The following is a 27,353-nucleotide window of genomic DNA, read 5'->3' on the forward strand; positions in this document are numbered from 1 at the left end:
ATTTTATTTCTGGCTTAAGATATGTTTTAGTCATACCTTCAAGTCTTTCTTCACAACCAAAGAAGCATCATTAAAAAGAATTGAAATTCTAGTTTTTCTGTTCTGTTAGAAAATGCCAGAAGTGTAACTGATGGAGTGTCCATTTCTCCACCTGTGTGGCTCACCACTTAAAAGAAGCACCGTGACTTGCTTCTTCATAGAAGCTGCTCAACTCGCTTCCTAGCAGAGCTCTTGACAGGGGTTCTAGTCCTGTGGATTGGATCTTGGATGTGAGTAACGCTATTGACAGGAAGGAAAGCACCTAAACTGCTAGCAACCTGGTTTTAGCAGCTTCAGTTGTCAAATCCAGCACTAGGAGCCCCATCCATGTCAATGGAGCTCTGTTTGGCTGCTCTGCCCTGAAGGTCCAAGCCTCCTTGCCCAATGAAATTTTATGTTTTACACCATTTGTTGTTTTATGTAAAGCAATATATACCTGTGTTAAATACAGAAATGGCACAAAGAAACAGCGGGCACACTGATCAGTGGTGTCTTCTACTGATCAGTCTCCGTATAAGTTGTACTTAATTCACCTAGGACTATATGACTTCAGAATGTACTCATGAAGATGATCCTCTATGTCAGCACTTTCTTCCTGTTGGTGGAAAGTTAGAATGTCAGGGAGCCATTGCAGTTTTCTATGTACAACCACATCTTTGCTGTGGAAAAAAATATTCAAATATGCACTCTCTGCTTGCCTTCTGAAGTGCTAGTCTTCCTCCCCTTTATTTGTTCCTTTTGCTTTGTATTTTCTTGCAACCTTCATTAACTTTAAATTTAATAATTATATACTGCCATTATTAATGGTGAAAGCTCCTTGGCTGGATATTTTTTCTCATACAGTGCCAGTTTCATAGGTTCTCCTGATCTAGGATTGTTTGCAGGGAAGCATCTTCCTTGTCTAAAAGGAGTTGGCTATAGCACAAAAGCCATATTACCAAGAGAATATTAATTCATTTTAAGTTGGTGCAATTGGTCATCTATCCACAACAAAATATGTACGCTGAGAAGATGCTATAATTACTTTTTTCCATTAGATAAGCTTATTTTAATTGCTAGTTCACATGCAACAAACATGCATAATGATAATTATCAGGCTGATAATGAAGTTCATTTGGAAGTTGTTTTTTTTTGCACAGGTGATCTGATTGCTTCCAGATAGCCGTCTTGTCATCTGTTATTCAATGCTTGTAAACTACACCATGTCAGAGGTGCATATTAGACATATAGTGGCTGGATTTAAAAAGCCTCTGAAAACTTGATATGTGCACCCAAATTTTCCTGAACTGTCTGACTCTTTTCAACAGGGATTGCATAGGAAATAACAATGCACTATTCAATAATAATAATAATGGAATATTTATACTTTGGGCATATATTAAAGCCACCATGAAAACACAACCCCATGCCAAATTCTACTCATCTCTGCTGAAATGCTGAGAAAAGCTTTTGCCGTAGATAACTGCTATCATCTGGTAATTCTTCATGTCCTTGATTGTGGCTGCCATGATTGTGGCATGGGGAGTCTCAATGCAATGATGTTTGTCCATGCGGTAATGATGTTATGACAAATGGAAGGGAAGATCTCTCTGCAGGGATGCAATTTGGGGCAGCATTCCATATGCTCTGACTCTCTCATTAAAAGCGGTGAAAAGCTTGGCCCACTCTACCTGAGAGACTCCCATCGCACACATGTAACCTGTGTCCCATAACAATCTTCCAGTTCAGCTGAGAGAATCCACTTCATGGTATTTTTTGCCCAATATGCTATGAGAGCAAGAAGTGCCATTCTCCTACAACTGGTCAATTCACAACATTACAGTTCTCATCCACACCTTTATCATTTGAGGCCCAAGTGGGTTTAGTGGCATGTAGTGCCTCATCAGCCATTTACCCAAGCCTGCGTAGAGTTCGGCCTCACCATCAGCCTGACGAACACTAACATGTTGGGTCAGGATGTAGCCAGCACTCCACACATCAGCATTGGTGATCACATGCTTGAGGTGGTAGGTTATTTTGTCTACCTTGGCTCCACCATAACCAGCAACTTCTCCATCGACCCTGAGCTGGACAAGTGTATTAGCAAGGCAGCTATGATAATGGCTCGCCTCTCCAAAACACCGACCCCTTCACACAGGAATTTGTGGGAGGTTCAGTGAATTGGTATTGTATTGGACCACTGGATTTGCTTGTTTTGCAGTATTTTGTAGAGTATCTGTTGAGCAGATGCTTTTGTTATGTAAACCACACTGGGATTTTTGTATGGAGAATTGTATATAAATTAAAGAAAATAAAGAAATTCCTTCCCCTGGCGATTAAGCTAAACCAGAGCTCTAATAGCTCCCCCCCCCCAAATTGTCTGCCTTTTGGTGATCAGAATTATGCTGGTGAGGGGGTTGGGAAGGAAAGTATTTCTTTTGTACTGATTGCTTTGGCCATCTTTACATGAACATGTGGATTAAATGTAGAATGTAGAATCCTAGGACAAATTTATGGAAATACTAATCCTAGAACAGATTAGCCTGTCTGGCTTCAGTTTAATTATTGTTTAGCATCCTAATTAAGTTAATGGCAATAAATATATTTTAAGCATTTGCAGTATTTATTTGGAAATAGAAACATATAATGTAGTTTATGCTTAGCATAAGAAAATGGATTGATGTTTAATGGATGGCTTCAGTTTATTAAATATAGCTGCTGTGGTTTTCCATAAGTATTATTATTATTAATTAATTAAATTTGTATACCACCTTTCATCCAAAGATCACAGGACAGTTCACAACATAAAAATACAAAATGATAACACAAAATATATAACAAAACAAAACCAATAACTCCCACCCACAAATACATCTAAATGCCCTTGGAAATGTTAATCAGCCAAAGGCCTGGTTATAGAGAAACCTTTTCACCTGGCAACCAAAGGTATGTAATGAAGGCACCAGGCAAGACTCCCTAGGGAGAGCATTCCACAACCAGGAACCCACCGCAGAAAAGGCCTGTTCTCATGTTGCCAATTTTTGGACCTCTTGCAGAGGAGGCACAAGAAAGGCGTCAGATGATGATCATGGGTCCAGGTCAGTTCATAATTCCAAGAAAATAATTGAAACTCTCCCTGACCACAACTAAGTTCTTGCAAATATTTTAATAAGTTCCACCTTTTAAAATACTATACCAAAATTATTACATTTTGTTTTTAAAGCTATATGCTAGTTCATATAGGTATGATGTTGGTGTTCATTTTATTTATTTGGTCAATTGATATCCTGCCCTTCATTAGATTAATGGGGAGGGGCGGTGTTCAGCCTTCTGTATTCACTGTAAGGCCTGACATTTTAAGGTAACATTTATTTAATAAATGCTGTAATCAGTCTCCCTTGTGCCTTGGCAAAACGGTGGCATGAACAGAGAAACAACTTTCTGTATTTGAATTCCCTATTACTTTTGATTTGTTATACCCTTTTCAAAGGCAAGGGTGCATTTTCCAATAAAAAGCCTTCTCCAAACATACCGTAAGTGAAAGTACACTGTGGGATTTGAAAAGCAAATTCTGGTGTCTGTGTTGAAATTTCACTTTAGGCACATGTCATATTCTAGGAAGGTGAATATAAGGAATAGGTACTGATCTCACCACATGTCTGCATATGATCAGTATGTGGACATCTGATAGATGGAGGGATGGGACAGCTACAGCTACTATGGATATAGATCGACTCCACAGGATTATAGTTTTATACTTTAGTATTGTGAGTAATGGAGCTGAGGCTCCAAGACTTTGGCCACCTCATGAGAAAAGAAGACTCCCTGGAGAAGACCCTGATGTTGGGAAAGATTGAGGGCACAAGGAGAAGGGGATGACAGAGGATGAGATGGTTGGACAGTTCTCAAAGCTACCAACATGAGTTTGAACAAACTGTGGGAGGCAGTGGAAGACAGGAGTGCCTGGCATGCCCTGGTCCATGGGGTCACGAAGAGTCGTACATGACTAAACGACTAAACAACAATAAATTTGAGGAAAGGACCTTCCTTGCCTCCATATGAGACTTTGCTGGGAGACCTCAAATATTGCTGGGAGACCTCAAATACCTCAGATATTTGAAATACCCTCTCAGGTGTTACGTTCAGTAAGTTGTGGAATTTTCTTTCCACAGAGGTGTACCTGGCACCACTGATGCACAAGCTGAGGTTTCAGGGAAGAAGGGGCATAGAAGATACAGAGTTTTACTCAGAGCAGACCCACAGAAGTTAACACATTGAAATTAACATTTCAGTGAGTCTACTCTGAGTTAACCTTAATTGAACACCACTCATTTTATATGTAGAAAGGCAAGTACAGCATTGTAATGGTCGGTAACCATCTGTCTGGGGAGACACCTAGTTGCACTAGTGCTAGTGTTGATCTTTAAATCCTATGGCAACTTTTTTGTGGTGGTTCATTTTTTACCATTTTCAATTTTAAGCCATTTTGAAATTTAAAGAAAAGCAGAATATAATTGTTTAAAATGTTTGTTTGTTTCCATTATCACCACCACCACCACCACCATCATTTTACTGTAATGTAATACCATTTCCCATGTTTAAAAGAGTGCTATAATTACTCTTCTAGTTTCTGAATCAGGGCAGTCTAGTGCACAATTGTGCACTGCTTACATTTTATTGAATTAGATGAATTGTGGCATACAGAACTGTGCAGGATTACATCAATTTTGAAAATGGAATGCATTCAGATGTTATTAGTGTTTTCTTAGCATGTTTCACTCCCTCCCCCCCCCACCCGACAGCTGGTTAGTGACATGTTTACAGCAACACTTACAGTATCATCATCTTCTTCCTCCACAGCTTCCAAAACTCTTATAAACAGTATGCTGCGGGACCCTTCTCAGATTCCAGATAGAATTCTAGCAAACCAGATCTATCAGGTATTCATCTCTTGGTGGCTGTGCCGTTATCTGCCTAGCAATGTAAAGGATTTTAAACCTCATTTAATTACTGTCATCATAATCTATCACTGAGGTCAGGCAATGCATAAATGGCAATGCAATATTTGTGAAGAGAGCATTTCGCTTTTTAATGGGTTGTTTTTATAGAGAATAAAAAGCATGCAATTTTTGTTTTCCGTGACTAACTCTGAAAAGCTTTTGATAGCCCTTATGAAGAAAAGTAATTACTGTTTTTTAGGATTCTTTTTAACTGTAATAGTTCTGCAGTTGCCCATCACTGTACTATTTTTCTTATTTGTCTGCAGTGTACTGTGAATGACTATTGTTATGGACCGCTGGTGGACTGCATCAAACAGTATCCTTTCTCGTAAAAGTTTAGGTGCACAATTGATGAGCTTAGACTCTGTGGAGGAGACGTGTCTGGCTTTAACCTGACATAAAGTTCTGCTTCACAAAACACATATCATACTCCTCTCTTTTACATTCAATCAACTACAAGAGGGTCATTGCAGACCCTGTCTCTTACATTGTTTAACTAACATCAGATATGCCATATGAAAGTTGTCAGTTCAGTAGATATACATTTCCTGTGCTTAGATGGAATCCTGTTGCTGTTGGTCACATGAAATATGCAATCTTGTATCAAATTATTAAGCTGTCATAACTTACATAGTACTATAAAAATTGTTACCTGCTTTGCATTTTCCATTGGACACAGGGTATTTGAAAAAGTGACAATATCTGACTTACAAGTAGCCTGTTCTTGCATCTGTTCAAAGTGGACAAATACAGTTCAAGATAGCTGATGAACAGAAAGCTTCCTAAAGCATTATACTGGGAGCTCAGTGTTTCAGATTAGGACTCTGCATAGTACTTGAAAGGTTATGGTGAACTGAGTTCTTCAATGAAGAGGAGACCTGTAATTCCATTCAAGTCTATAAACTGAAAAAAATTACTGTTTGGAGCAAGGATAGGAAACTTGAGGCTCTGCAGATATTGTTGGACTCAGTCAGCCCCAGTCAGCATGGGCAGTGGTCAGGGATGATGGGAACTGTAGTCCAACAGCAACTGGAGGGCCATAGGTTCCCCCCAGTCTAGGGGCTGTCCCTTTTTTATCACTTGTCCCCTGGATATTATTAGAAAATATTGAGTTTTAGGATGGTAAAAAAAATTGTATGCCAACCCCAGGTGAGATCTCCGCCCAAGTTTTATTTGTATAATAATTTTAAAATTGGTGCTACCTTTCCAAAAAGCTCAAAAAATACAAATTTGAAAATATAAACAGGTAATTTTCAAAGCACGGTAAAATCAAAGTGAATCATCAGCAGCTAATTCAGTCCTCACTCAAAGGTTTAGTGAAGTTATAAGTATCTTTCCTACCATTCCATAAGTTTTAAAATAATCTTATTTATTACCCAATAGTCAATAAATGATTATTTCAGCAAATTCTATTCTGGTTTCCTATATCAGGTGTACTCAGGATGGCTCTCCCCACAAAATGGCCTGGTTCACATATCATGATCAGCCAGTGGGTTGCAGTTTGTGGTTAGTGAGGAGAGAACTTAACCACAAGCCCCAGTATACCTGAAGGAGCATCTCCACCCCTATCATTCTGCCTGGACAGTGAGGTCCAGTGCCGAGGGCCTTCTGGCGGTTCCTTCGCTGTGAGAAGCCAAGTTACAGGGAACCAGGCAGAGGGCCTTGTCGGTAGTGGCACCCGCCCTGTGGAACGTCCTCCCACCAGATGTCAAAGAGAAAACCAACTACCAGACTTTTAGGAGACATCTGAAAGCAGCCCTGTTTAGGGAAGCTTTTAATGTTTAATAGATTATTGTATTTTAACATTCTGTTGGAAGCCGCCCAGAGTGGCTGTGGAAACCCAGCCAGATGGGCTGGGTATAAATAAATTAATAATAATAATAATAATAATAATAATAATAATAATAATAATAATAATAAATAGTTTGGTTGAATAGGGATCTGAATTCTATTACCGGTATTTAATTTGTGACTTGTGAGCAGGCTTACAAAGTTTGGCTTAGCTCAGCATAGCAAAAAGGACCAGAGAAGTGCAAAGCAGCTATGAGCTTCTATCCAGGAACCTGCACATCCACACAGTCCTGCTAAGCCATAGTGTAACATGCAGATCAGTTCTCTTGGGCAACTGGGATATCTCCTCATTTGGGCAACTGGGCAGTATGCTGCTTCCTAATGAAAGGAGTGCATAGTGAAGGCTCTGTGGGGACCATGCTGAGCCTTTTTCAGCTGCTATTCTTTGAAGGTTCAATGGTAGCCATAGGGAGACTAGCCCCTACCTCCCTGATGCTCGCAACCTAACATTCAGGGCTCGGGAACACCAGGGCTTTGGTCTCTGCCAATGCGACATCTCCACAACTATCAGTCCCACGTAGCACTTAGTGGGGTGAAGTAGGTAATTAATTCTGCCCTGCTCCATTTCTCTTCCTGCAAGCTACTGCTTTGCACATAGCTCTGGTATTAGATATTGGGGTTCTAGTTAAAAACAAAGCAGATCCTGTGACCTGAGGTCTACCTACTTGCATAAAACGAAAATAAAATAACTCTTTGGGAGCGGCAAAGTGCCTTCCATAGTGCCTTTGAGAGAGATTAACGAGGAATAGCACAGCTGCCTGTATGCCTGAAACTTCCCATCTACTGTTCTACATGGCTTGGTTATAGGTAAAGGTAAAGGGACCCCTGAACATTAGGTCCAGTCGTGTCCGACTCTGGGGTTGCAACGCTCATCTCGCGTTACTGGCCAAGGGAGCCGGCCAGTATGTGGGAACGTTTAATTCAGTGTTGCAAAATATGCACCTGGGCCTGCTCACAAATCACAAATTAAATACCGGTAATAGAATTCAGATCCCTATTCAAACATAAAGGTCACTTAGTAGGCTAACACCCGATCCTATTTTGAACAATCCCCCCCACCTCACACAGCACTCCATCCCCAGATGTTTCAAAAGGTCCTCACAAGCCTCTGGAGACATTTTGCAGGGATAGATGCTGGAGTAGATTATCAGGAAACTTTGTTTCCATTAACTTATTTTGGGAACCCCAGAGGAGGCAGTGAGATTCCTTCTGTGCTACATAAATTGCTTTATTAGCATGGGACATCAGTGCAGGATTGTGCAGCCATTCTGAGCTACATCTGCATCAGTGGTCTTGTTCTAGCTCTGACCATTGCATAGGGTGAAAAAACAATGCTCTTGAGAAAACTGTAATACAGCATCAGTTTATAGGATTAGTTAAATGATATTTGCCATATGGTATTTTATGTACATTGTAGAGCATCATAATTCCTGATCAGTTTTCATAGAACACCATGGTAATAGTTTTTTTTTAATTGTCAGCCATGGGATAGGTTGCATTATCCCAAACTCTGTAGGAAGGCATTATTTGTTAATACCGTATATACTTGCGCATAAGCCGACTTTTTCAGCCCATTTTTTGGGCTGAAAAAGTCGCCCTCGGCTTATGCGCAAGTGAGGCGGGCGGTGGGGAAGGAAAAGCAGAGAGAAAGAGCTTCTCTCCGCTTTCCTATCCCTCCCCCCACCCCACCGGGAAATGTGCAGGACGGGGGCATCTTCTCCGATCCCGTCCTGTGCGTTTGCAGCTGTCTGCGAGGTGGTTGGGAAGGAAAAGCGGAGAGAAAGAGTTTCTCTCCGCTTCCCCACCCCACTCCACCAGGAAATGCGCAGGATGGAGATCTGAGACGCGTCTGCGAGGTGGTTGGGTAGGAAAAGCGGAGAGAAAGAGTTTCTCTCCGCTTCCCTCCCCCCCCCACCCCACCAGGAAATGCGAAGGATGGAGATCTGAGACACTCTTCTCCGTCTTCTCCGATCCCCGCACGATCCCATCCCGTGCGTTTGCAGCTGTCTGCGAGGTCCTAGCGCCTCCAGACACAAGCTGGAAGGGTAAAGACGCCTCTGCCTCCACTCACCAGCAGAAAGGCACAGAATGAAGGATCGGAGAAGCACTGCACAATGCTTCCCCCTCTGTCAGTTGGGGGGGGGGGAGAGAAGTGGAGAGAAGCTCTTTCCTGCAAAAGGCACAGGACAGGATCAGAGAAGCTGGGGGCACTGGCTTGCCAAGGGTTAAAAAGGATTGAGTGGGATTCCTAGAGAGGTCAGGAAATACCAAGCCCACCTACAAAAGGAGGAGGGGGCCTTTGTCTCTCTCTTCTGCACGTGCTGCATCCCAGGCGCCTCCTGAATCCAGTGAGTCTCTGCTCACCTTGCAAAGGGTCCATTGGGGAGAAGAGGGGGTCCTTGGGATGAAGGGGAGGGTGTAGGGAGGACCCCCAAGTCAAGGAACAGAGCCTCTTGCCCCCCTCCTCTCTGCAAAGCCCAGGAGGAGGCAAGGTCACAGGAGCTCTGCAACTCTTATCTTCCTTTGGATCCATTCACAGCTTGGCTGTTTGGGAAGGGAGGGGTCTTTGGGGAGGGAAGAAAAGGGCCTGAAAATAAACCCCCTCACACTCAGGAATCAGTCCCATTTATTGATAGAGGTTGTAGGGGGATGGAAATATTGGACATAAAATACACCAAAGAAATAAAAAGGAAAGCCTAACTGTTGGAAGAGGGGAGGGGGCAAATAAAAGAAAGCGCTTATTCCTGTGGTGCAGAGTCAAGCCTATGGAACTCCTTGCCCCTGTTTTTCTTTGAAATAAATATTCAAAAACATTTAATCTACTGATGTCTCAATTAATGTAGTTTTATTTATTTTTATTTTTGAAATTTACCAGTAGTTGCTGCATTTCCCACCCTCGGCTTATGCTCAAGTCAATAAGTTTTCCCAGTTTTTTGTGGTCAAATTAGGTGCCTCGGCTTATATTTGCGTCGGCTTATACTCGCGTATATACGGTATATGTTTTTAATTTGTCTGCAACATTAACCTCATTTACCTGAGACTAAGTCCAGTTGAATGGAATAGTACTTCCTTCTGAATAGACATGGTTAGGGTTGCAACCCTACACCTAGGGAAGTGGGGTTAGGCTTGCAGCCTTAGTTGTTAATTTTAAGGCATACAAAGTAGCTTAAAATCAATTTAAAGTTAAGGTTTTAAAAGCATAATGTCTTCTAAGGATTGCATATTGATTTTAAATACAACTATCTAATTATATATGCATGGACTAAAGAATGAAGTCAACCTCTTTGTAAATGCCAGGAGGCTATTTTTCAGTAATAGTTTGGCTGCTTACGGGAAACTAGACTGCTGGATTGCATGAGTAGAAAATGGCTCGTGAGGTTATTTACAAGTTTTGCCCCATGATCAGTGCCATACATCAATAACAGGTATTACTGTAGGCCAAGTCTAAGTGTTTCTGTTTATGTTGCATTATAAATTTTGTTTGTAGAATTTATCTTACATTTTTTGTGATCATTCATTTTCTTTCTTTGGCTCTGTCATTATATTAGAGTTTAATGCAGTACATGATTTCCATTGCAATGTTATATTTGTGTGATTATTCTTTTTGTATTCCAGCTGTTATTCCTTCTAGAAATTAGAGATTAATAAGAATGGGAAATCCATTTATAGTTAATTTTTTTAAAAAACATATGTGAAATAAATTCATCAGCTGATAGTTTATTCATAATTATAAATTGTTTTTTCTATCATAATATAACAAAGGTTGGTAGCAGTGCAGAGATATATTCTATGATAACCTCCATAATTAAACAGATTTCAAATGAATGTATAGAAAGAGGTGCATATTATTTGCTGAATTTCTCAGTGGCTTTCAATACAATGAAGCACAGTATCCTACTAGACTGGCTCTTTGGTGTGAAAATGGAATGCATGGTATTATGGTGATTCCATTTCTGCATAAAGATGGGGTAGAAAGGATGGCACTCGGAGATAGCTATATGAGACTGCTGGGTGAGGTCATTAGGGGTTTGGGAGTTGGGCAACATCAGTATGCAGCATTTCTCATTGGCATCTGAGACTATGCGGTTTCTAACTGTTCTCTGATCACTGTCCACTTTGATGAGTTGGATGTGGGCTAATAAATCGAAACTACATTGTGAGAGGACTGAACTTCTGTGACTAGTGGTTTCTGTGTTTAGGAATTAGATGGACAACTTGTTTTCACACTCCTAATCAAGGAGCAGCTTTTTAGTTGGGAGATACTCTTTGATTCGACTTACTCACTTAGGTGTCTGCAGTGGTACGGAGTGCCTTCTCTCAACTATGACTGGTTTATTACCTAGACACCAATAGCCTGATCACAGTAATTTATGGTCTGGTTACCTCCCATTCAGATTATATCATTTGGAGTACTATTGAAGATGACTCAGGATTGTTTCTTGGGCAAAATGTGTCTGTTTGGCTTTTGAATGGAGCCACTAGCTGGCTTCTAAGTGGTTTACAACTATAAAAATCAACACATAATTAAACTACACAATAACAATTCTATTGGGTGCTAATACTCCCATATATAAAATGTACAATAAAAGCAACCATTAAAAAGCATAACAAAACAGTTAAAACAAGTAGCAGAAGCAAAGTTCAGCTCAGGGAAATTATTAAACCCTCCTCTCATTTGAACCTAAATATTTATGTGTGATTTTGACTAATACAGTCTTCTTTTTTTGTCAAAGTTATTGTTGCCCACCCTCAGAGCTTTGGATTAAGGATAGGATATATTTTAAATAAATAATATATTGGCATTCTTTGTGTAGCCCACTAATGCTTCTTTCTCCTTCTACTTTGTGGATTAAAAACGGCTTCAGAAAAACAAATTGGAATCATTCCACCAAAGCTAGTCAGTATTCACTGCCACATAGCTGTATTCAGCGTCATATAATTCTAAAACTGAATTTTATTTCAAACACTATGCCTTTCCTTCCTTGATGGAAAAAAATCAGTGCAGTTGGACATGAGCATGAAGTCTTACTGCAAGAAATGCTTTTGGAGAAAAATATATCTTTTTTAGGTAAGATTTTATATTTTAATCTAGTACCTAAACATTCCACATCTCAGTAGCTTTTCCAAAAGAGGTCTCCACAGATATCCTGTATTAGGTAGTAAAGAGAGGCTAAGAAATGATTGATGAGGTACATGTTATCTTTTATTGATTTAGACTTGAGCAGGAACTCAGTTACCTAATACCCCATACTGCACGGGCACAAGCTAGCAATTAATATTTTATAGAATAAGTAGCTGGGAAAAATGCTTTAATATCAGCTGCTGTATTACTTTTGGTGTCATGAGATATTAGCCATAATCTAGGTCTAAGGAGACTCAGTATGAAGCATAAGAAATATTAGCTGCATAATGCTTCATGTATTAAAAAGAAAACAACCACCACCATACAGGAGGAATTCACTGGTTTCCTTAGAAGCATGTTTATTCCCTCATATTTTTGAACAAGTATATTAAACCTTCTTGCATTATCTCTAATCTGAACAATGCAAAATGTTAACCTTTATAAGAATATTATTCCTGTTCATTGTAGAAGTATCACTTTAATTTTTTTGCAGTTTACACTTGCTTAATGCAGTTCTTAGTAGTTAAATAATCATTGGACTTCCCTAGAAAGCATGATCTCACTCTTTGGATTTTGTTGTGTTGATTGGTAAACTCTGAATGCAAGAAAGTTGCTGTTTTTCACCTAGAAAGGCTTAGCCAAAAGTGAGGTCCCCACCTACTAATTAAATAAATATTTTACTTACTTTTTTATATCTATTAAGATATTATTGATAGAGTTTACAACAGTGCTCAATACATATTATGATTTGAGCATACTGGTAGACCATAACAGAATACTATTTTCAAATACTAGAAAACCGCTGTAGTGTGTCTTCCACTTTGAGAAACAATACTTGAAGAGTTTATTTCCTAGGCATTCTTCAAAAATTGGCATTCATAAATATCAAAAGCACTTTTGAGAATTAGGTGAATTCTGTTAGTCTATGATAGAATACTAGATGTACAACTTCAAACCTCAAGTAAAATATATAAATTTGAGAAAATGCCAGAGTGAGTCTCGGGCTTGAATACCCCACCCTCCTTCCTCCTTCCTTCTTCATGCATAAGGGTAGAAAGTTAAAGCTTCCATTTGCAGTTTGAAACAAACAACAGTTTCCTGTTGCGTTTAAATATAGGAAAGTGTCATTTTATCCAACCACAGCAAATCATAACAAACCAGGGTCTCGTGGTTTCTCATATTTTGATAAACTATCATTGCTAGTCAGCCTTGAATCATGGTTTGCTGTTGGCTTACTGCTTTGTTAGGGAGGAGGTGATCCCAGATTCAGACACAACACTAAGCTATCCCCTTCCTGGTTTGTTTACCCAGAAAAGAAGAAAAGTGAGAATGATTAGGTTACATGTACCATCATACAGCACATGCGTGGTATTGTTTATTAAGCGAAGAACCTTGGCTTTCTGCTGTGTATGAACACAGTTGATAGGAAACTTCAGTGTAGTGCAAACTGCAAAAAAGAAGCTTTTAATTTCCACCCCCTTGCATATAAGTAAAGGCGAGGGTGAAGCACTGACAGATTTGGGCTCTCAAATTTCAGCTGCACTCTGTGCGATGCTAAAATTCAGCATGCCCCTCCTGCTTCTCATGCTCCATCTACACTCCCCTGCAGCACAGCACCCAGTACCAATTGCGCTAACCTAAATCCACTTCTGGGTGAAACGTGTGAACCCAAGGCTTGCCTCAGCTCATTCTCAAAGCAAAAAGTCACAATTTCCCATTATGTTTGAACTTGAACTTCGTGTCTGTCTATGTGCCACTGGAATGTGATTGCTGAATGCTAGATAGTTCAACATGGAAGCAAATTAAGAGGCTAAGATAACTTCTGTGTCCTATAATAACTTTTAAGTGATTTGATTTTATACTCATTTCCACCCAACGTATAAATTCAGCGGAAAGTACAGCACGTCTTCATTGTGATAACGCTAGCTATTTCTTAAAGTTACTTTCAGAGAGATCCAATCAACTAAAATATTTTATTTTGAATATTTTTCAGTAACAAAGTACTGTATGACAGGTTGAATTAATGATGTTTATAATGAAGACATAAAAATGCAGAGATGACAAAGAAGCATTTTTATATTCATGTATCAGGTTTGCTAAGAAGGTTCATTTAATCTGACACAGCATTGCATGTGTAAGAAGGATATGTATGAGTGCATTAGTAATTCTTGTACCTCTGTTCAAAAGAAAATTAATTATTCTGCTATCTGGTTAAAAGAATAATACTATTGTTTATAATATTTATTCTCTTTATAGCTGAAGATCAGTTACGTGCAAAAGGTTATGACAAAACACCAGACTTCATATTAGAGGTGCCAGTCGGTGAGTCCATGATGTTTTTAAGCTTTGGTGGGTGAATCTGTTTATACTGAAATGCTAACGTTCTTAAAGGCATTATGGGGAGACACAGGATAATCGTAACACTCTGTTAGATATTCACAGTAATGAAACAATGCCTGTAATAATTACGGAGCGGGAGGAAAGGATAAAAAAACTTAGATCCTGGACTGACCTAAGACCATGATCCATAAGTAAACCTGTTATAGAAACATGTCATAGAAGCATCTGGATTTATTCAAATGTGTAAGCTGTTGACCTGAGACAAATATTTTAAAATCTGCTTTATCCTCAGTCATTGCAAAAGCTAAAATACTGTTCCTGCTTGAGACAAACTTTAACCATAGTTTGTCAGACTTCTTGCCACTCCTAATGCCCCAGTTGTGAATGCACGTTAGCTGCCATGGTGCAAGTGATATATTGTGTCATGGGAGCTAAAGAGGCATCCTGTGAATGGTAATTAGGTCAAAGACATCCAGCTGTGCCCCACTTACTGAAAGTCCCAACACTGCTGCAGTGTGTGTTTGTGTGTTGCTACACAGTGGTCCATTTGACCAGGCTGTTATAGATGAAAATTACGCAGAGAAAATCATGACATATACAACTTTAGCAAGTTTAGCAGGTGTGCTAAGCACCTGCATTGGTCTTGCAACTGAATTAGAACTACATCGTGGATTTGACATAACACTTGACTTCTAGCCCTTGCTATGCCAGAATTGCACAAAAGAGTAATAAAAAAATCATTTTAGAAAAATATATGTGCCACTCAGTGTAAGGAAGCCGGAGGTCCATTGTGGGCTTGCATGCATGCATTTGTTTACCTGCGCCTATGCACCTTTTTAAAAATCTCGTCTTTTGAAATACAATTTTTTTTAGTATACCAAAATGATGAAAAATCACTACCCCCCCCTCCAACCTCACAATGTCTTACGATAGCTGTGTCTCACACCAAATGTAACTGACCTGTAGAAAGGACGCTATGAATTGAAAACAGATGTTGTATGTACCCTTGTTAACCATGAAAATCCTTTAATAAAAACAACTATTAAAAGAGCAGTACCCTACCACACGAAAAAGTGTGCTGCTCCAAGCCAATCAGGGATTTAGATTTGCGCACATGGAAAGCTGTTACTTCCATCAGAAAGTTTTTCCTAATATTTAGTAAGGATCTCCTTGAATCCACTGGTTCAGGGCCCAACTTCTAGAGCAGCAGAAAAGAAGCTTGTTCCATCTTCCATGTAACAGCCCTTCAGATATTTGAAGATAGTTATCATATCACCTCTAGCAACATCTGGAGGTGCGTAGGTTTCCCAGTCTTGTGGTACAACATGATACAGCAATATTGTGCCCATGTTTCTGCCTGTCCCGTGCAAGCTTCACAGTCTCTGTATTTCCCCTAATGCTTTATATCTATCATGTGAATAAGTGGGGAATTGTGGCGGGTCATGAATGGGCACAGTGTGAACAATGAGACATAATACCCAGTTATTCTACCCATAAATAATTGAACCCTTAAAGATGCAAGCACACTGTGAAAAGATTGAGTGACTGTGTTTTTCAGTATGGTTTAAAAGTGAGGAAGCCTTGCATAACAGTAGATTGTGTTAGATTATTCTTAAGATATATTCATTTGCTGTGATTTTAAGAATTTATAAGCGTTTGTGTTCATTTTAAAATGTATCCCCCCATTTAGCTGTAGAAGGCCATATCATTCATTGGATTGAAAGCAAAGCCTCTTTTGGAGACGAGTGTAGCCACCAAGCCTATCTACATGACCAGTTCTGGAGTTACTGGAACAGGTAGATCCTTCTTTCTTTCTTTCTTTCTTTCTTTCTTTCTTTCTTTCTTTCTTTCTTTCTTTCTTTCTTGTTATTTAAACAGTAGGCCATATGTACATTATTGCTATTTGTCTGGAAGAGAAGAAAGAATGTTGACGTGAAATGGATGTCCCCTCAGCAAGCAGCCACTTCTCTGAGCAGCTCCTTCTTATGGGCCCCGGCATTATTCATTGCATAAGCATAGTATGTTTGCTGTAGTATTAACGACTGAGATCCTGAGGCATCTTGGGACTGGTCAAGCACTGGTGGGGGTTCTCAGTGTGGCAGCCTGTAGCACACAACACTAGAAAGCTCTACCGCCTCAACTTGGGTAAAGAAGTGCAAGAATATTTCCCTTACCTATGATCTGAATTTGGCCTCTTAATATTACACACACCCTTTTAATGTTTCAGGTAAAATCCATGGCGTCTTTGCCTTTGTGGAAAGCACTTCAGTTCTTGCAAGTCAGGTCACACAACTACTCACTTTTGTACCCTCCAAAATATAATAGGATATAGTGCAGAGAGCTGCAGTAGGTGGCAGGGATCCATGACTTGTAGTGGCCGAAGCCTTTCCACTCGGGCAAAGTCACCATTGGATAAAGTCCATCTTCTGAAGGTGCCTTTGTTCATCTTCAGTGGCAAGCACTTACAGTGGTACCTTGGGTTAAGAACTTAATTCGTTCTGGAGGTCCGTTCTTAACCTGAAACTGTTCTTAACCTGAGGTACCACTTTAGCTAATGGGGCCTCCCGCTGCCGCCGCACGATTTCTGTTCTCATCCTGAAGCAAAGGTCTTAACCCAAGGTATTATTTCTGGGTTAGCAGAGTCTGTAACCTGAAGCGTCTGTAACCTGAGGTACCACTGTATTAACAATGCTGTTTTTCTATAAAAAGAGGTGCCAGAGCTCACCATGAACTTTCCCTTATTCTCTTAGAATAGCAATGGTGCCCACCTGAGAGGTGCCAGTGATGAGCTCCAGTGATCTCCAGCTGAAAAAAGCCCTGCTTATTATTAAAATAAAAACTATTAAACTTATATTGACAGTTCATTTCTGCAGGCATTCAAACAGTTTGTTCCTTCTCTCTTGCCAAGTCTGTGACCCCAAAATAACTGCTACACTGAAACCTTTTGTGTCCTACTGTTTCTGCCTTTTTCTTCTTCTAGGCTCTCCCCAGTTATTTCACAGAGGTACTCCCCACTGATAGAAGAAATGTATCTTAGCCTACCAAGCTCCCATGTTTGAACCTTTTGAAAGATACTTGTGCTGAATATATAAAGCTGATACATTTATTCTGAGTTAGACCAGTAGCCTGCTAGCAGATCTCAGAGTCTCCAGCACTGACTCTTTCGTAGCCCTGCTACCTGTGCTCATTTTATGTGGAATTGTCATGGATTGAACGTAGGGCCATTTGATGCAATGCCCACTTGCTCTGCCCCTGTACTGTGGCCACCCCTGAGTGCATTTTTGCTCTGTAAGATGGCAAAAAAAAACGGTGTATGGTAAAATATTAAAAGTACATGAAAATCTAATTTGGTTTAATTATATAGTTGAATTCCAACCTAAAGCTGTGCACTTGCATATTTTGCTGTAATATACTAATGAGTAAACTAGTACTATCAAGAGACAGATTAATTAATAATTAGTAACTTCACTGTCAATTATGACTTACAGTAAGTAAGGATGCAGTCAGTTTACTTTTTCTGTTGTTTGCAAATCTAGCTGTCGTGTCTCTAGACTATGTTTTAGTGAGTCCCAGGAGAAACCTTGACGCTGTTATTATCGGAAGTAACTTTGCTACGTTTGAAGAAGGCACTAACAAAATGTCTTCTTTGACACTGATATTAGAATAATGATAATTCTACATAATGAGAGTAGCATTTCTTCTACACTCTTTGAATATGAATAGCAAACCTTCCATCTACTGAAATCTTTCACTATTTAATTGTAATCTAAATGTCTTTAGTACTCTGCATATACTCCTATTGATTAAATAGGAAAGTTGCTATTTAGTCAATAGGAGTGTTCTAAATTTTCCTAGTGTGTTAACTGCTAATCAACACACCCAAAGTTCCTTTCTAAAAATGGCACATACCAAGTGATCCTAAATGCTCACTCAGAAGTTACACTGAGATTAAGGTGACCAGTACTCCATACTAAGTGTGCTTAGAATACATATCTTTAGGCACCAGGCAAAAACATCCCTCTTCTCCCAGGCCTTTGCCAAATTAAACAATCTATGGATGGGGGGCATTGTTTTCTTTGTTATTTGGTGTATATTTGGGGGCTTTTATATTGTAAACCACCCTGTGATCTTCTGAAGAAGGATGATGTAGACATATAATAATAAAACAATTCATGTCTGTGCATAATGTTCAGTGGGTCTACTTTCAAGTAAGTGGGTTTAGAATTGCAGCCTAAATTGCACCTGGTGAAGATAAAAAAATATAATGCTCTAAAAACAACTTTGTCAAAGAAAGTAAAACTTAAATTCCATTTTAACTTGTGTCTGTTAAATACCATTTATCACACATGTGCAAAAAGATGTGAGGAAGACAAAGTTATTTAACCTACTGAGTATTTTGATAATAATGTTATCAGTTGATACGTTGAGGTAAAGTTAAATTGTTTGGAAATGTTTGGGAAAGGAAGACATCCTTTCCTTAGCACAATGTCAATATCTAGCAGTTTAGGGGCTTAAAAAGTTGTATTGGTAAAATGAAACACAGTGGCTCAACAAACGGACTTAGTGGAAACCTTGGGAGTTGCATTTGTCAAGCATCTAGGAAAACTGTTCATGCATACCCAGTATCCAAAGCTTCATTGGCAGCCAATACACAAAGAACTGAAAGGTCATTCTTCTTCCTGCAGTATGATGGTTTGTTGACATATTTTGACACACTGGTACAATACTGAAAGGTTTTGACCTTATTCCAACACTCAGGGATTTAGGATTGCTTAAGCCTTCTAGTGCTTATGGAATTTCACAAATTCCACATTCTCTCTCCCTCTCTTATCTCCCATGCCTGTCCTAGCATTAGTTAACTTGTTTCAGAAATGGGCTTGAATGAATTTAGAGTCATGAATTACTGTCATTTTTCATTCAGGCTATCATTGTCAGGTGGGGGAGGAATTATTATGAGTCTACGCAGAGCAATAAAAAGTAGTGAATTTTAATTTTCTCACAGGAAGCTTGTTATCCTGAAGGCCTTCAAAAGAACCCTGTATAATGTTTGTGAGCAGAAAGTTGTACATTTGTTTAAAGCTTATGTGTAAGCTGCGTATTTTTCTTTCAATCAATCCTATGCACACTTTCCTGGGACTGTCTCCTTTAATTCAGTAGGATTTCTGATTGTGCTGTTAACAGATAATTTTTTCTAAGTAAGTAGTATAAAACATCTTTAGTCTGAAGGAATAAATTTTTAGTGTTTGGATAATGGCCTAATCTTCAAAATTCTAAAGTTTGTGATATCACTATGTTTATGATAGCGTTCTTTTTCTTTGCAGTAAAAATTCAGCAGTGGTGGCAACACAACAAGAATAAAGTCACATAAAGTGCAATTAAGATTACATTAGCTAGTAAATTTCACTTTGGGGGAAATGTTTTCCATACCGAGCATTTTAGTAGTACACCAGATTTAGACAATCTTTTATCAATGTTTTTGAGGCTGTTATGTTTTTCTATGCTTTTTCTATAAGTAAACAGAGTACTGTGATTTTTCATTGTTTGAATTATATTTCTTTATATTTTTCCTCTAATCTTTCAAATATTGTTGCATCATTGGAGGCTGTTCCATAATACAGACAGAGCGCTTTCAGCTTCCATCTATATTACTGCAAGGCATCAGCTCCAATTTCCTTGGTATTTCTCATTCAGATTAGACAAGCATCTAGGCTTACGTACGATAAGAGCTGACAGCATAGATCCTGCTATGTTTGCCAAAGGCCTGGTCACAGACACTCCACTATGTCAAAGAATGTCAGCCCCCACAGACCTTACCTTTCAGAACTCCTTGTAATTTTTAATTGACATTTACATCTGACATTTTGAATGTACATGTTATTGTTGAGTCTTTATCTACATATGAATGGTAGAAACATTTTCTGAACAGAACCAAAACATTTTTTTTAATTATTATTTAAGAAGGTTGCTTTGCTTGCCGAAACTCAGCCCTAGCTACATTCCCCCTTCCATAGTGTAATTTTTATGAGTGCTTTGCTAATCAAATTACGAAGCTTTCGCTGTGTGTGTAAAGAAAGAAGTTAAAAGTAATTGACAAAAATAGAATCATCTTTCTTTAGGACATGCTAGCCATACAGTTGTGCGGCAAGAATCTATTTTAAAACATAAGCTACATTATTTAGGATATTTTAAAATGTAGTACACAAAATGACATATTCATAACTATTCCAAATCCCATTTAAAGTATAATAATTTGAGGGGGAACTTTTAAATCCTTCTTTATTCTATGCCATGTAATATTTTTCTGCATGCGTTTTCCAAATGGAAGTTTTAATTTAATTTTTTTTAAAAATAAATAAATTAATAAGGGTAATTATCCTAAATCGGAATAAGGAAGTTCAGTTGCTCATAAATGTCAATAAGCAAAGAACTAACAGAAGTGGTTTGTCACAAACGATCCTGCTTTTCTTCTAATTAGTTCATTTACATTTTACAAATTAACAGTAAATTTCAGATAGAAGATATTCCAGCAGCATACTATAGCATTACTGACCTGTATTTGTATCTGCCAAATTTAAGTTAATTAGAAATGTAGATGCTGTTTGTTTTATCTGTCACAAAGCTCATCTTTAAAAAAAGGCTAGACACACTCCCCCCTCCAACATTTATCATCTAAATAATAGTCTTCCCAAGATGGCAGCCTCATAATAAACTCTTTTCAGTGGAGTGATGGGTAATGAAGCTTGCTTGTGAAGGAAGCGAAAAATGTTGTCTAGCCAAATGCATGAATATGATGGCTGGAGAATCAGTGGACTTTCTCAGTCATCAATCTTTTTAGTAGCCTCTTACACATCTGAATATTTTGATAGATGATCTAATAATTGAGTTATCTATCTTTCTAACTATCAGAGTTGTATAAAAATTATTCTCACATTCTACTGAATATTAACTATATTAGACATCCAGTAAATTTTTCAAAAAAAAAAAGGAAGACCAGGTGTTGGAAGAATTTTATGATGCAAATTCCCCTAACAAATTAACTAATGAAAATCTGAAGAATTAAACCTTCTGAAATTGTATAAGCATACAGTAAAGACAGAATCTAAAACTGGTTACATTAAAAATGTTGGGATGTCTGCAAGATAAGTAAAGAGAAGTTCCTGATGTCACTAGTGGTAAATTTAAATAGTGTGTGAGATATAAAATAAAATATTTTTCAGAATCTTTATATGGACCAACAGTGGTCTCAGATTTATTCACATCTGATTTTTTTACTTGGAAGTGGTAAACATAGGGCCCAATGGAACCTGACATAGAAGGTCTGTGGCTAGAATCTCCCCTTTTATTTCATTTCTTTGTGTCCCCATTTGTTACGTAAAATGAGGAACGTAAAATAAGAGCAAGGAAGTATCATAGATCTGCTGCCTCACACCTGGTAGAACCTATTGGTATTATCTTACAAAATTTTGAATCTGATTCTTCCTGAATTTGAAACTTAGGCTATGTAACATACCATATTTGTGATTTGAAACACAGTGAGGTCATTTTTGTCCACTGTTTAAAGTAGCTCTTTTACATTGTTGTACACACCAGAGAGTGAGTGGCGATGTCTTCACCCACTGCACTCTACCTGATTTATTTTGCCATGCGGAACTCCTATTCATTTGAACTGTTACCTGTGCATGTGCAGTGGCTGTCTGAAATGTACACACCATAGCTGAACTATAGCTTACGTTTTCGATTGGGATGGAAGCTTATTTGAGGGGGAAAGCATCAAACAGCAGTATTTCTCAATAAACTATAGGATACATATGGATTGTTGCTAACATATTTCAAACATCATCAGTGGGAGCACAATGTAACCAGAATAAACACTAATATATCGTATAGACAGCCTCAGACTGTGCTCCTAACAGAATTACTAGGAAATACAGGGACATGTAGGGATGTGGGTGGCGCTGTGGTCTAAACCACTGAGCCTCTTGTGCTTGCTGATCAGAAGGTCGGTGGTTCAAATCCCCGTGACGGGGTGAGCTCCCGTTGCTCGGTCTCAGCTCCTGGCAACCTAGCAGTTCAAAAGCATGCCCAAAAGTACAAGTAGATAAATAGTTACTGCTCTGGCAGGAAGGTAAACAGTGTTTCCGTGCGCTGCTCTGGTTTTGGTGTTCCATTGTGCCAGAAATGGCTTAGTCATGCTGGCCACATTACCCAGAAAAACTGTCTGAGGACAAACGCCGGCTCCCTCAGCCTGTAAAGTGAGATGAGCGCCGCAACCCCAGAGTTGTCTGTGACTGGACTTAACTGTCAGGGGTCCTTTACTTTTACAGGGACATGTATCTGAGTAAATTTGCATAGGATAGGCTGTATAAAGATGTTGGGGTGTAGAGACGACTGGCACTTAGTTTATACTAAATTTTTAATGTTTAAACTACAAGGTGTTACCTACCTGTGCCTGAAGAGTTATCTGCTTAGTGAGTAAAGAATATGTGTTTCTGGAAGATATATTTAATCCAGACTATGTCATGAATAATGCCTTTATTTCAGTGATTCTCAAAGCAGATTTTAACACATGGTCATAATGTAAAATAAAACACCTCTTCCCAAGCACAGTCGTACAGAACTTCTGCCTGGTTGATGAGGCCAGAACATGCTTCCCTTCATTTCTGTAGCCTTCCTGGATTCTTGGAGCTCAGGGTTTTTCTGGCAAGAAGGTAGAAAGTGAACTCCCTCTACTTGTGCCTTTGTGAGAGGGAGGGGGTGTAGCCTGTCAACAACCTTGAACAAAAAAGAAAAGAGAATTCATCAATGGAGTCTTCAGGCAGTTGAACAAGACTTAAAATTTCTTGATATCATGTAAAAAAAGAAAATATTTTTCTGTGGGAACTAGTTTTTTTTTTTGCTCCAGTTGAAATCTAAAATGGTGTACAGGACTTGGTGTAAGATCTAAGTATTGTTGAGCCAATTAGGAGCAATGAGCATAGTGCTATTAAATTAAATATACAAAGAAAATCCAGCATGGTCACATTGGGTTACAAAAGAGGGAACTTCCCCCAAAATGAGAAGATTGGTAAAAATGAAGCTGAAAGGCAAATTCCAAGAATGTCAAATTATTCCAAAATGCTTGGGAGTTGTTTAAAAATGCAATACTGGAAATTAAACTGGTGTGTATGCTACAGATCAAGAAAGATACCATGAGGGCCAAGAGCAGGCTTCTTCAACCTCGGCCCTCCAGATGTTTTTGGTCTACAACTCCCATGATTCCTAGCTAGCAGGACCAGTGGTCAGGGATGATGGGAACTGTAGTCTCAAAACATCTGGAGGCCCAAGGTTGAGGAAGCCTGGCCAAGAGAGTGCTAGTGTGGTTAATGAGTCAAAGATGCCATTAGAAGCAAGGCAGCTTCCTTTAAAAAAAAAAAAAATGGAACTCTTGTCTGAATTAAAAGAACTGAAAGGGACACAAACTTTGGCCAAAAAAAAAAGTGGGGGCAAGCAGACAGCAAGAGATGCTAAGAAAGAATTTAAGGAACACATTGCTATAAACATGAAGATCAACAAAGGTTCTTTAAATATATTAGTAGCAGGAGACAGTCTAGGGAGGCAGTTGGCCTTTTGGATGACCAGGGAGGATAAGGACATTGAATGAATTCTTTGCATCTGTCTTCACAACAGAGGATATAGGGCAGATCCCAGTGCCTGAACTAACTTTTGCAGGAGGGGAATCTGAGGGATAAAGAGAGATAACGTTCTAGGCCTAATATACAAAATAAAAACTGGCAAATCACCTTTTCCAGCTAACATCTACTCAAGAGTTCTCAAAGAACTCAATGGTGAAACTGCTGATCTTCTAACAAAAATGTGTAACTTGTTCCTAAGAACAGCCTCCATAACTGAGGCCAATATTACACAGATTTTAAAAAAAGGGAAATCAGGGGCCAGTGAGCTTAACATCTGTCCCAGGGAAACTTGTGGAAAGATGAAATAACAAAGCATATAGAAGAGCATGCCTTGCTGAAGCAAAGCAAGTATGGCTTCTGCTAGTCAAGTCCTGTCTCATGAATCTTTAGAATCTTTTGAGGGTGTCAGCAAGCATATAGATAGCAGTCCTATGGCTGACATAATGTACCTGGACTTCCAACAAAGTTCCTCACCAAAGGCTACTGTGAAGAGCTGCAAAAGGAACTCTCCAAACTGACTGAATTGCAAATGTTGTTTAGTGTAAATAAGTACATATAAAGTGTTGCATTTCACATATATACTCATTGGGGCCGAACTGGCAGTGCCTGACCAGGAACAAGACCTCAGTGTACAGTTCTGGTTGCTTCACCTCAAAATGCACATTTTCTTGATTTACCCATAATTACTTGGTAAGAAATTATGGGTAAATAAAAAAAACGTGCATTTTGAGGTAAGTAATTACTAGTTCCAATGGCAGCAGTTATGGTATAGCTGAATTTTCATGAATGGTATTCATGAAAATTTCAATCTTTGAGTGTATATAAAACAAGTTTGGACCATATTAAGTTTTTCTTGTAAGTCCTGTATTATAAAAAATACAGTATGTGTTCTTTCTGAATTGATTTTTGTTATCAAAGCATTATCTTTGATGTAAACACCAATAAGTCACATGCTTTTGTTGTAAATGATAAAAAATTCTTTGTCTTAAATGCTCATTGCTGTACCTGGATTTGCATCTTCAGTTGTAGCTGCATGTGTGACATTATTAGTGAAATAAAGACGTTGTTGTGGGCAGTCTGAGATGACATTACAAGGCTGTGCTAGCTGTGATGCTGAAAAAGGTTGTCACCCACTATTTTTCTGAGGTTTGTCATTTATCAAAAAGAGGCAATCTGCTGCAGGAGGATCTCTGCGGACATTCCTATTTGTGTGGCCTGAGCCTGTCTCTTCAGGTTTCATTATTTAGGTCCGATGTGTAGTTAGTTCTTATCAAAACTAATACTATCTGAAGTACTAGGCTTCCAGTGGTCACACAAACCAAAATCAGGATTTCTTCAACATGACTCATATTACTAAAGACAGTATCTCCTTAAATTTGAGTATAGCTTCAGTGACTGTATCAATTACATCTTCTAGCTGAATTTTAGTGAACATTTTGCTTTGAATTTGTGTAAGTGCATCAGATTTAAATTGATACACATTTGTAGTGCCTCCAGATTCAGGTATGACTGTATTTCATTGAAACGTAACATTACAGTACCTGGAATATATTTATTTATTTTCCTACATTTATACCCCAACTTTCTTCCACCATGGAATCCACATAGTTTCTAGGTCACATGCCTGAGGTCATGATCCAGACTTGACTAGACCAAAGCTTAAGCAAAATAGTGGCCTCATCTGACATCAGACCATACCTTGGAACTAGACTAAAGATAGGCCATACATGCTGCATGCAGGCAGTTCTCGATTTTATATATTTTACTGAACTATATGGACTACTATGCAATTGGTTGTTTCTGGCGTCAGGATTCAGAAACAAAATAAAAATTTCTTTCCAGTAGTACCTTAGAGACCAAATAAGTTTGTTCTTGGTATGAGCTTTCGTGTGCATGCACACTTCTTCAGATACCAAGTGTGCATGCACACAAAAGCTCATACCAAGAACAAACTTAGTGCTACTGGAAAGAAATTTTTATTTTGTTTTGACTATGGCAGACCAACACGGCTACCCACCTGTAACAGGATTCAAAACATTACTTTTTATATTTTCTTCCCAAAGTGCTTTGTTAAGCACAAAGTATTTCATTTTTTTAGCATTATTAAGTTCCCTGACATCCAGGTTGCTAATGCTACCATACTTGAATCTAATGCTCACCTTTTTTTACCAAATTATGTTGCGTAAATTAAGGTGAGCATCAGATTCGATGACACATTTACATTCACCAGCAAATACTTTTTTTGGTTTCAGGGTTCTGAAATTTGAGGTACACATTAGATTCGATGGCTCATTAGACCCAAGTAAATATAGTACATTGCCTGCTTCTATAATTATTCTTAGAATACATGCATTCTAAATGTATTCATATGGTAAGAATTTAATAGGTAAAGGTAAAACGTAAAGGGACCCCCTGACCATTAGATCCAGTCGTGTCCAACTCTGAGGTTGCGGCGCTCATCTCGCGTTACTGGCCGAGGGAGCCGGCGTACAGCTTCCGGGTCACGTGCCAGCATGACTAAGCCGCTTCTGGCGAACCAGAGCAGTGCACGGAAACGCCATTTACCTTCACGCCGGAGCAGTACCTATTTATCTACTTGCACTTTGACGTGCTTTCGAACTGCTAGGTGGGCAGGAGCTGGGACTGAACAACGGGAGCTCACCCCGTCGCGGGGATGCTTCAAAATAACTAGCAGCAACAGATAATTGTATTATCGTTTAAACCTGTTGGTTTAAAAACAATATGCTAGCTTTCAGTTTCATTTAGTGTGTCTTTTTAAAACAAAGTGTACGCACTGATTGCTGAACTCCAAATGTAACACTAAACTGAAACACAGGCCACAAAATTTGAATGTGGACCACATACTTTTTAGCAGTCTGAGTTTCACTCCAAATGTGTTCATAATCACAGAATAGATTTGGATGTGTGGCAGCGCCAAGAAGATGGGGAAAAAAACACATTTGTTTTGGATTCCACAGAGATGGCTATGGATTAAAGTATTCTTGTTTTTGTTTCTCTTGATTGTGCTGTAAGAGTGTTTGTGAATTTTGGAGACTGAAGCTCTAACCCCACTTGAATAAAGACAATGATGGCAGTGAGTTTCTGTCCAGAGTTAATCAGCTGCAGAATTTGTAAACTGCACATATGTCAGAGTTGAAAATGTTAGCACTCTAGTAGAAGCTTGAAAAGGTTAGATCTGATAAAAGCCATCAGCAGTTAAAGAAAGTGATTTATGGGACTGTAATGACACAAAATGCCTCATTTATCACTCCTTTATAGATAGGTTAAGGTTTCACTGTCATACCTTAAAAACTTGACCACTTAGAATTGTCAAAATAGGCCCTTAATTGC

The 27,353-nt window shown here is 38.8% G+C and overlaps 1 protein-coding gene across 8 annotated transcripts in view; it reads left to right on the forward strand.

Annotated features, from left to right (window-relative positions):
* C1H15orf41 (chromosome 1 C15orf41 homolog) overlaps nt 1–27,353 on the forward strand; it is a 118,410-nt gene that overhangs the window by 58,402 nt on the left and 32,655 nt on the right. For 5 of the 8 annotated variants that reach the window (XM_033144518.1, XM_033144534.1, XM_033144544.1 and 2 more), the window contains 5 exons: nt 4,879–4,958; nt 5,285–5,334; nt 11,870–11,937; nt 14,248–14,313; nt 16,022–16,127. In XM_033144518.1, the coding sequence (XP_033000409.1) occupies nt 4,879–4,958; nt 5,285–5,334; nt 11,870–11,937; nt 14,248–14,313; nt 16,022–16,127 (370 nt within the window). Of the gene's footprint in view, nt 1–4,878; nt 4,959–5,284; nt 5,335–11,869; nt 11,938–14,247; nt 14,314–16,021; nt 16,128–17,311; nt 17,406–19,652; nt 19,814–27,353 lie in introns of those variants that run through there. The other 3 variants (XM_033144554.1, XM_033144527.1, XM_033144561.1) reach the window with 3 other exon arrangements.

Source organism: Lacerta agilis, chromosome 1 (assembly GCF_009819535.1).
Source record: "Lacerta agilis isolate rLacAgi1 chromosome 1, rLacAgi1.pri, whole genome shotgun sequence".
NCBI lineage: Eukaryota > Metazoa > Chordata > Lepidosauria > Squamata > Lacertidae > Lacerta > Lacerta agilis.